Raw genomic sequence first — 9978 nt, 5'->3', positions numbered from 1 at the left:
GATGTAATAAAATATAACATATTACAATCTTGAACTCATGACAAAGTTTGGGGCCATTTATTCAGCCTGCACTTTGTGGAAACTCACAATTCAGGACGTAGCGTTCAGCATTATTGTTCAGCGTGTTCCTCCATTTTCGCTGGAAATAATTGAAGTGAGAAGCACCACCTGAATGTACTAGCTGACACAAACTTACAAAAGAAACAACACGAGACAACCAGTTCAACCAGACGCCCGAAGGTTAGGCAATTTTTTTCTTTTTATTTTGAAGCCACATGACGCACAGAGGACACCCAAGCCTATTACAAACGAAGAACTTTCCTAGAAAGAGGTTTATGTGCAAGTATTATTTTTTCCACTGTCAGGTTTATATTTCCTGCCCAGTTGGTCAGCAGGGGTCGCATTAGTTTCGTTAAAAACGTTTTGCAGAGGTCCTTGGTGTGACTGAGGTCTCCTCTCTCGCAAATCAACTCCGGACATTGCACAATATAGGGAAGAAGGGATAAAACCAACATGTTGCATAACTTGCTGCTTCTTCTGACCTCTGGGCACTTCATCACTTTGCTAACAAAGGTGCATGTAAGCTTGCACAAGGCAACTACCTCCATTTTTGGATACCTTAGGTGTCCATCGTCAAGATTCTTGATAATTCCATAAATTGCTTCAGTTGGCTTTGCTACCTGCAGCAGGGTTTTGCAGGAATCACAAGGCACCTGAAAACGAGTACAAACCGTTATCAAAGGATTGGGACAAATAAAAAAATAATGACACTCTAAAGTAAGCACTCGAATACTTTTAAACTTTTGTTAAATATAAATAATAAAGACCCCCCCCCCTCCCCCCAGGGCAAGCACTGAAATCAACAACCAAATTAAAAAAAAAAAGAATGTTTCATGCAATTTTGTAAAAATGTTCATACCTTCTCTTCACATGCACGTGCAAGGTAACCAGCCAAGTATGCGATCGATGCTGACTCTATGTCTGCTGCTGGTTCACACCACACATGAATGTATCCAAGCTCTCTAGAAAACTCTCTCGCAGCAGAGGTGATGGCAGCGGGCAAGGTACGACTTTCGTAATCTTTAATGCCAAATTTCATAGCTGCCTTCGCCTCAGAGTTAATAGGTGCATTTGCGGACTTTGATGCTTGCAAGATGCCAACCTGCACAAAGCATGGCAAAATTTGTATCATCTCCGTTGATTTTCGTTTGTCGCTAATGGTACCTTCAGTATTTTCTCTGAAGTGAAAACTGCAGCCCTTGCGTCAACTCTGTCGTTCCCGCCATTGAATTGCCTTAGGCTGCTAAAAAGCGATTCTACAGGATCGCTGTTCAGGGCCTGCGTTAGGACGTATCGGAAGCTGAAAATAGGAGATTCGGTCAGATGCAATGCACTAGTAAGGCGCACAGAAGACATTATTGTAAAGATACTTACTTGACGTGATCAAGCAGGTACTCAATTAGCGCCACTGTTGATCTAGTTGTCATGATTGTTGCTTCGTACGTTTCCTTGGTTAGTCTTTGCTTCGACGTGCCTCCTTGGACCTGAATGTCTTCGATATAGCAAACAAAGTCCAACTCTAACCAAGAGAGCCGCTCGTCATCTGACAGATAGAATGGCTCCTCTTGGTGCTTCCATGCCTTCACTGATGCAATGTTGTGCAAGGCATACCACTTCGATATCATTTGCATAAACGTGATTGTGGCGGAACTATCTTGAAACTCACACGCTTCAGGGTCGCACTGAGGGTTGCTCTGGAGGAACTGAAGTGTGGCTATCACAGGTGGGGAAAATATATCTACTGCCCTGCGCACCTTCATTTTTTCAAGGTTGCTTGGCTCAACATGAGCCCGCGTGAGGAACTTTACAGGTTTAACTAGAAGTTGGGATTGTATGTCAAAAATCTTCTTCAAGTAATATCCACCTCGAATGGCCTGTCCCTCAACCATCATTTCTCTTTCCAGAAAGTTCGTGCGGAGATTTTTTATCAAGTGGTTTGGGCCAAACGCCAAAAAAAGGGGGTCACTTCTGAAAGGGTGAGGTACCGCATGTACAAGTGCACCTTCCTCTGAAAGGCTCTTGAAAAAGGCAACGTTAGTTTGATGGTTGTCCGCAACAATTCTTGCGATGCGAAAGCCAACCTCTTCGACTGACTGCATGACTTCCATGGCCATTGAATGAAGCTTATCATTCTTAAGGCAGCGGGTGAAAAAATAACCCACTGGTATGATGTAAGATGTTGATAAGCATCTCAAAACAAAACACAACAGGCGGTTTGCCACCTGAGGGATTGTTGTTGAGAGCTCTGCAGAGCCGATGTCTACGAGGCCGAACACTTTGTCGACTTGCCGGTCATATATGACCTTTTGAGCTATAGACATCTCATCAACAATTAATGAACAGTAGGCCTCTTGCGGCACACTCAAGTTTTCGTATTCCACACGAAGGCGTTCTTTGATGAGAGATGTCACACCAACTTCTCCTGTTGACTGACCAACATATTTCTGCAGAGTGGTACGGCACGGCAGCTTAAAAAGACCTCTTGATCGGACATGCTCGTAGCCTTTGCTTGAGCATGCTTTCCAAAGTATGCACTCTCTCAGAACATGCTCACTGTACACAGTTTTTTTCATGCAACAGTTGGTCACTTGATTTCTGATGAAGAGAGCTGTTTTTTCACCTGCTTCGGCTGATTTTAGTAACTTCATGAAGTCCTGAACCGCCTTGTTTTCTTCATAACCTTGCAAGCGCTCTTTCAATTTGTCGTGCTCGGCTTGCAGTTTTTGCAGCGCTTTTGCTTGGCGAGCGATTTTTGATTTCAGCCTGTTCTCGGCCTTCTTTGCAACACGCTCGCGAGATCGAATGCAGTCTGACAAGCCTCATCAATCAGCAAAGCATTTTTGCTACAGATTTCCAACGCAGACTGGCATGCATCATCCACCAACACGTTATTTTTGATGCTCACTTGCGTGCTTACTTCAGGAGCAACATCGTGGTAGCAATCAGAAAGACGAGACCCACTCACATTTGGATCCTCTCTGGAACCGTCACGCTCAGCTGGAGTTCTCCGAACTGTGCCATCAGCAGACCGGTCAACTCGAGGTCTCTTTGTTCTTTGCGAACTTGCTGGTTGCATGTAATGTGGGTAGTTCGCGAATACGGAGGGGACGGCTGATGGAAGCAGGATCTTCAGTTTTGTGTTCTTCCTGTAGTCGTCGTCTGTGAAGTGCAGTGAGCATACCAGTGACCTGTCACGATCGGCTCCCACTGGCTTCCTTTTCCGGCCGAGCCCTCCCGAGATATGTTTTTCAGCCATGCTGCTCGACGTTGTAAATTGCACGGGAACTCGTGGTAACCGATCTTCGGATCTTTCCTTGAGTTCGTGGTGCATAGCGGCACACAGCAGTTGCGTGGCATAGTGACGCATGCGTTTAGGACGCTGTTGACACAGGCACCGATGACATGCACGCAGAACTAGCAGAACCACGCGGGCATACTGAGCAGCAACAACTAAAACACGCGCCAAAACAGCGAGCGAAATCCTTTCCGCGTCGTCTGGCCGTCCGTGCCGGCGGTAGCCGGCGGCGCCTCGTCCCGGAGTGGTGGCGCCCCCGCGGAGAATGACGGCGGAAACTGTAACTTCTCCCAATACGCGCTTCCCCAGCCATTGCGGCGCGACGCGACGGGCCGCACCAAGTGCGCCTCCATTGAGCGGCCGTGTGATGACTGTCCCCACTGTGTTTCAAAGGGGACGCTCTTAACATCCATCCGCTGAAACCCCTTGATAATTTGAAAGTAGCGACACTCTCCTCCGCGCCGCGCTTTCCTCTTCGGCCGGCGTTGCTGCGACCCGGTTGGAATAAGCTAGAAGCTTGGTGCAACCGGGTGAAAATAAGCAACCCATGGATTGGCTTGGCTTTGTTTATTATTCTCGGATTGGGGTTTTTGCAGGAAAGCCCAAGGCAGATCACGTGTCGTGTGTTTGTAAAGTACGTTTGGAATGTGTGGTCGTGTGAACCGCGATTTCTGCGCCGTGCACATTTCGTGCCTCAGTGCTCACCTTGCAGTTTCTTCATGGATTACGTTAGTAACGACAGAGGCGATAGACGCAGTAGAGGCTTCGTGCATCCACGGAAGTTGAAAGAGTGCTCCTACCTGCGGACCCCGTCGGTTTCTTCGCTCATTCTGCAACAAATCATATTTGCGTGGTGCTTCACAAACAGGGCGTCTTGGATTTATTTTTGAAGCATGAATGGTGCACAGTGTGGCATACTAGAAATCAAGAGCGTATGTAAAAGGCCTGTGTATGGGGATCGTGATTTGGTTTGTGCTGCCATGGAAGAAGAATATTCTCAACGTGTAGGTGGTCTTGGCTTTCGTTTTGAAGGTTGCGGTGTTTATGTAATCACCGTATGTGATCGCTTGGCTGATTCTGGAAGGGCGTTTATGTGCTCTTTCTTTTGCAATGCCGGGCACTCCAGATAAAACTGGTCTTTTCGAAGCTGCGAGCAGTTTTCCCTGAACTGCCTTAGCGAAAGAGTGTGTGCAAAAAATATTTAGCATTCACCCGTTCCTACATTCCCTGAATCGCACAGAGATGGAGCCTAAGTGGTGCCTTTCGCCCTCAATATATCTCAATATTAACTTCGAAAAAAATATCCAGCAGGTTCGGAACTCGCTTTTCTTTTACCGCTTTTCCCAAGTTGCGTCGCCTGTCTGCACGCATTTTTCACGTTGCCCGCATTCTGCTGAAGCTGCCTGAATTGAACAAACCTCTATCCACTAGTTTGATCCAAGGCTTTCTGATCGACCGCGCGCGGTTTGTTTAATACCCAGTCATCTTCAAAGTTTTCTTTCAGCTATGTGTTCCACAAAGCACTGTCCCTTACTCTTAACGATCTCCCTTCTGTAACTTCTACCATCCACATTTTAGTTGATGGCTGTGTACTTCTCTGCTCTGTAACCAACTCGTCCGACGCTTCTGCCTTATATCTATATCTAATTCGCATACAATAGTGATGTGCTGTGTGGCCTCCGTCCCTGAGAAGCTTTAGACTGTTGATTTCTTCTCACCACTGCCAAAACAACACATCCTACTTACAAAATTAACACTAGTACTACTTTTTCAAAGAATTCGTTTAAGTACCTTGGTGTTCACTTCACTAATGGCTTAACATTGTCTTGCCTTGTAAGCCATGTAACTAATTACTCTAATAGAACTGTTGGATACCTTTATCGTAACCTACCCATGGCTGGCACCTTCTTGTGTAAAATTACTAGATTACAAAACCCTTGTGTGATCACAACTTTAATATACCAATCATATAGTTGATCCACACTACTGTAACTTTACTGAACCTTATGAGCCTGTTCAAAACCATGCCACCAGTTTCATTCCCTCGAATACTCCTTCAGCATCTCTGCCATGAAATCTGTTACAGTCTCTGTTCTCGTCACTGTACTTCATGCCCCTGCCTTTATCACAAGCTTTTCATACAAGACCTCATGGCAGTCGTCTCGGCTAACCTGTGTATAGAACACCTCGCACAGGTCATCGTAAAAGTGGCGTTTCACCGCATGCCCGCATAACTACATTTCATGAGTCAATCTTCGCAAGCACTGTTCACAACTGGAATCATCCCTCATCAGTGATCCTGTAAGCTTCAATACTGCCATCGAAGAACCTGTCTAATCATAGCCATGTATACCACTAGCCTGTCGCCATTTATCACTGTGCACAAGCCCATTCCTTCTGTAAAGTCTCGCATTAGGACCTCTGAGGTATCAATAAACACATAAATAAAAGCATGGTTGATAAAGATTCCTTACAATATGGGAACTGTGATTATGTTCGGCAGGAATGTATATATATGTAACTGGATCATGTTGAACGGTGTTAAGCTTGAGCTTGGCACAATTGTCTTTCCTATGATATTGAACTTAGAAATTAGGATGGTGGCTTGCCTTTAGGTGGCTTGCCTATTAGGTGGCTTGCCTTTTGAACTTAGAATGAACTTAGAATTTGATTGCAGTATTCCTTTCTTTGCATTCATCCTAAATGCAGGGGTGGAAGTGCTGCTCCATTTGCTTCATTCTGCTCCAGCCTGCTTTCCCTGCTCCAAAATTGCTCCAACTCGACTGCATCAATGTTCTGACATTAAATTTAGTGGAGCACGGTTTTGCCGCACAGTGGGCCATTACTGGTATTGACAGCAAGAACCTCAATCCGAGACGATTAAGTTAAGCGACTATGAGAAGTGCAGCTGGCCAGGGCAATGGTCCGTTACGAGTTCTGTATACTGGGTATGTGGCTGGTGTAGTCAAAATGATGGCAGCACACCGGTAGCAGAGGTGTAATGCATCTCACCCGAGCCTAATACGTATAAAATTTTAATATACTAGAAAAGTATGCAGCATAATGTTTGCTTATAAGCAAATTTGAGGAATTCATTACGGAAAATGTCCTGTGCACTTGATATAGCACCTACTCCCAGCCTTTTGAATCGCCTGTGGTGAGGGAAATGAGATCAGCGAGTGAAGCAGGCGCACCAAACCACTACGAGGTAGCGAAGCACTGGAAGTGGTAGGCGAATATGTTTACTTAGGACACGTAGTAACCGCAGATCTAGATCATGAAAGGGAAATAACTAGAAGAATAAGATTGGGATGGAGTGCATATGGTAAGTATTCTCAGATTATGACTAGTATCTTACCGGTATTGCTCAAGAGGAAGGTATACAGCAGTTGCATCTTACACTTACTCACCTATGGAGCTGAAACGTGGAGGCTAACGAAAAGGGTTCTATTTAAGTTGAGGACAACGCAGATGACTATGGAATAAAAAATGGTAGGTGTAACGTTAAAAAATAGGAAGCACGTAGAGTGAGTTAGAGAAATAACTTGAGTTAATTACATTCTAGTGGAAATCAAGAAGATGAGATGGGCATGGGCAGGGCATATGTTCGCTTAGGGTAATAAACGATTCCAAGGGAAGCAAATCGTCGCAGGGGACAGCAGAAAGTTAGGTGAGCGGATGAGGTTAAAAAGTTTGCAGGAGTAAAGTGGATGCAGCTAGCACAGGTAGAGGAGTATGGGAGAGGCCTTCACCCTGCAGTTGGTATAGTCGGGCCGATGATGATGACTACGAGCCATTGGAAACTTGTCCAGCTGCAACGAACTACACAGTTTGTTTCTAGCGATTCTGCTGTGAATGCAAGCATGTGCTTCACCATCTAGCCTGTCATGCCTACGACAGAAAAAAGCACACTTGGAACTCTTATGGAGGTGATGCCACTTAGGTGCCAGTCACTAAATGTGTTTTCAAAAGTGTTGGAAAGTCATACAGGGCCTATCGCCAGTGTGGTGAAACTAGGATAGCTCAAGCAATAATTTGAGCAGCCACAGAGTGCCATAAAGTAATGAATTTGCAGGGGAAAAAGGCTATACTTAAAGTGCCACCTATCTTCCCTGAAGGCGTTACTGGCCAGTACCCAGAAATTTATCGGCACAGGCGCAGGATCAAAAAGAATATGCACAAGATAGAAAGCAGAAATGTACTGTTCATTGATGTCAACTTCGAACTAGTGGCAATACTTGAGTGCATCAAAGTGGTGAAGTCCACCTTTGAATCTTACAAAACAGTATAAATCTCTTAGTTAAACGATCTTCAATTATGAAGTGTAGAAGGCAGCATTCCATTTGCTGCTATTTAACCCCTTGACTGGTTTTGCCGTACAAGTGCTGCGGCCGCATGCCGTCCCGCGGCGTTTTTGCAGTACGGGTATTGCGCTAAACGCATAGCGTTTGAAATAGTTGACACTGGAGGTGATTTTTTTTTTTTTTTCGGAATATTCGACAATCAAAAATCTAAGTGAGGAAGCTAGAATTCTATTATTAAAAGCGAGTCTAGAATCTTGCTCCAAGACATAATGTGATTGCTCCAAAACTCTTGCTTTATTGCTTCAAAGCTGCTCCAAAGTTACTTATTACTGCTCCCTGAGCTGCTCTAAAATGCTTGAGTCTGCTTCCACCTGTGTAAATATGATTACTTTCTTCCCCTGTACGGCGCTTCAACCAAGAAAAAACTCGGTTATAATTTCTTTCCCGTGTTTTTTTGTTTGTGTGACTAAACTATTTAAACTAATATTCTGCCTTGAGGTCTTAACCAACTTAATAATCTCAATAACCAACTTAATACTCAATGTGAAACTGTTAAAACGATAGAGAAGAAATCTTCCAATTACACCACTGACAAGAACAAAAACAATGGTTGCCTGGTTTGTATTCTTACAGTCCTCATGCTTGAATTCAAGCTTGTGGGGATCTCGGACCCCTCTTAAATATTACGGAGGGGGGGGGGGGGGGTTCTGACACATCCCCTGGCTTTAAGCTCTGTAGAAGCCAGGGCATACAACCTGTGCACCTGCTGCAGTGCAAAGCAACGTTTCCATCGCAGATGTTTCTTTTTTGCAAGTTTTTCATAGGTATAATTGTGTTCTCAGAGCCTTTATTGAGGCATTTACCTGTTTGTCCAATGTAATGTTTCCCACAGCTTAATGGGATCTCATACACCACACCTGTGCTGCAGGGTACAAATAAAGTCTGGTGTTTTATGCTACATGCGCGTCGCTGCACACCACAAGTTTGAGTGATCCTACAAAGCTTCGATAACTTTTCCGAAGCTGTAAAAACTACTTCGATATTTACTTTTTTGCCTATTCGTTTCAAATCATGCGATATGCTGTGCAGATAGGGTATTGCAACCAGATTTTGTTGTTGTATTCTGTCCGCTGTGTTAGGCATAGCTTCCTTGCTGTTTGTTTTCATTTTTTTATAGGTTCCTTCAGCAACTGAGATGACACTACGTTCCGGATAGCCGGCTTCTTTCAACCTGTCAATTTGATGAATGAAGCTGCTTTCCAGGCATTTTCGAGATTATCTCATTCTTCTTTTGACACCTCTTCCTTTCTTCTGTCACTAAATCTCATGTCAAACGTATAATGGGAATGAACTTTCTCACCATCCCGGCACATTTCATTTTCCGCACTTTTGCTTCCCGACCTGGTGGGCTTGGCTAGTCTTGCATCAGCTGACGGACTGGTTGGCCTTGGTGACCTGTACTCGGGACATTCTCGGTGCCTAATACTCCGTGTCATTAAAGTTTCTTCCTCCTTCTCCCAGTGCATTTCTTTCTTTACCGTTTCCACCTAAAGCATCTTGTCCCAACTATATCTCTCATTTGCATTAACCTAGAACACTGCTTTTCCTTTGCACCATTGCCATTCAGTGCCCCATTCATCTTGACTCTCCTCCTTTTAATTGGTGCACCTGGTTGGAGTCCTCCATGTCGAAGTGACAGATGGCCCTGGTTCTACAAGTTGCAAACCACTTTGGCACTCATTTTTGTAGCCAAATAAAGGTTATTACTACTACTTCTACTAGGTCTTGAAGTACAGTTTAAAGAGTTGAGGAAAGGTTTACAGGGACCAGCATAGCTGAGAGCAAAACTTAAAAAACACAATTAGCCCTTAAACTTGGGTCATTTTATTTTGCAGTTCATAACTTATATTTTGGATAGTTACAATGAAGCTCTGAATGGTCGCTTTTGATCGTGCTTCTATACCGGTAACATTTCTAACTGAAGGTATGAATGCATTCTAGAAAAGAAAGCAAAAGCCTTCAGGGCTGGGCTTTTTTTGTGCTTCTAAGTGTTGCAATTTTTTAGAAAAATTTGGCATTGGCAGAACAGCCAAGTTGAGTATTAAATTTGGGTAAAATGAATTCTGCTTTAACCATACACTCTAAAATTGCCCAGTACTCTTGCTGAATTTTGGGGGTGCTATTGAAATCACTTGTTTTGACATTTCAAAAGCCTTTTTCTGTTTCTTCTTTGGCTGCATATACTGCAGCTAAGTCTCTTGATTTTAAGCGAGTATCTCAATTTTAAGGCACTTTTGATGACTCAGTACTCTCACCTTT

The 9978-nt window shown here is 44.2% G+C and overlaps 1 protein-coding gene across 1 annotated transcript; it reads right to left on the bottom strand.

Annotated features, from left to right (window-relative positions):
• Positions 1-235: 235 nt before the first annotated feature.
• On the bottom strand, positions 236-2562 carry LOC146184136 (uncharacterized). Its single transcript, XM_084608790.1, has 4 exons — positions 1435-2562; positions 1225-1360; positions 920-1162; positions 236-713 (listed from the first exon to the last, which is right to left on the bottom strand). Exons 1-4 carry the CDS (start codon positions 2379-2381, stop codon positions 303-305), a joined length of 1737 nt encoding a protein of 578 aa, XP_084464916.1. The 5' UTR covers positions 2382-2562; the 3' UTR covers positions 236-302.
• Positions 2563-9978: the final 7416 nt, after the last annotated feature.

This window comes from Amblyomma maculatum, chromosome 7 (genome assembly GCF_055883805.1).
Source record: "Amblyomma maculatum isolate TAMU_Amacu chromosome 7, ASM5588380v1, whole genome shotgun sequence".
In the NCBI taxonomy this organism is placed as follows: Eukaryota; Metazoa; Arthropoda; class Arachnida; order Ixodida; family Ixodidae; genus Amblyomma; species Amblyomma maculatum.
This window is presented reverse-complemented; position numbering and strand designations above follow the sequence as displayed.

What these genes read in the sequence shown, in the direction of transcription:
- LOC146184136 (XM_084608790.1), bottom strand. Translation starts at nt 2,381, where the DNA reads ATGTCTATAGCTCAAAAGGTCATATATGACCGGCAAGTCGACAAAGTG. An exon ending in CTTCAGAGAAAATACTGAAG is followed by an intron (nt 1,163 to 1,224) that starts GTACCATTAGCG and finishes TGCTTTGTGCAG; the next exon opens with GTTGGCATCTTGCAAGCATC. An exon ending in CACGTGCATGTGAAGAGAAG is followed by an intron (nt 714 to 919) that starts GTATGAACATTT and finishes ACTCGTTTTCAG; the next exon opens with GTGCCTTGTGATTCCTGCAA.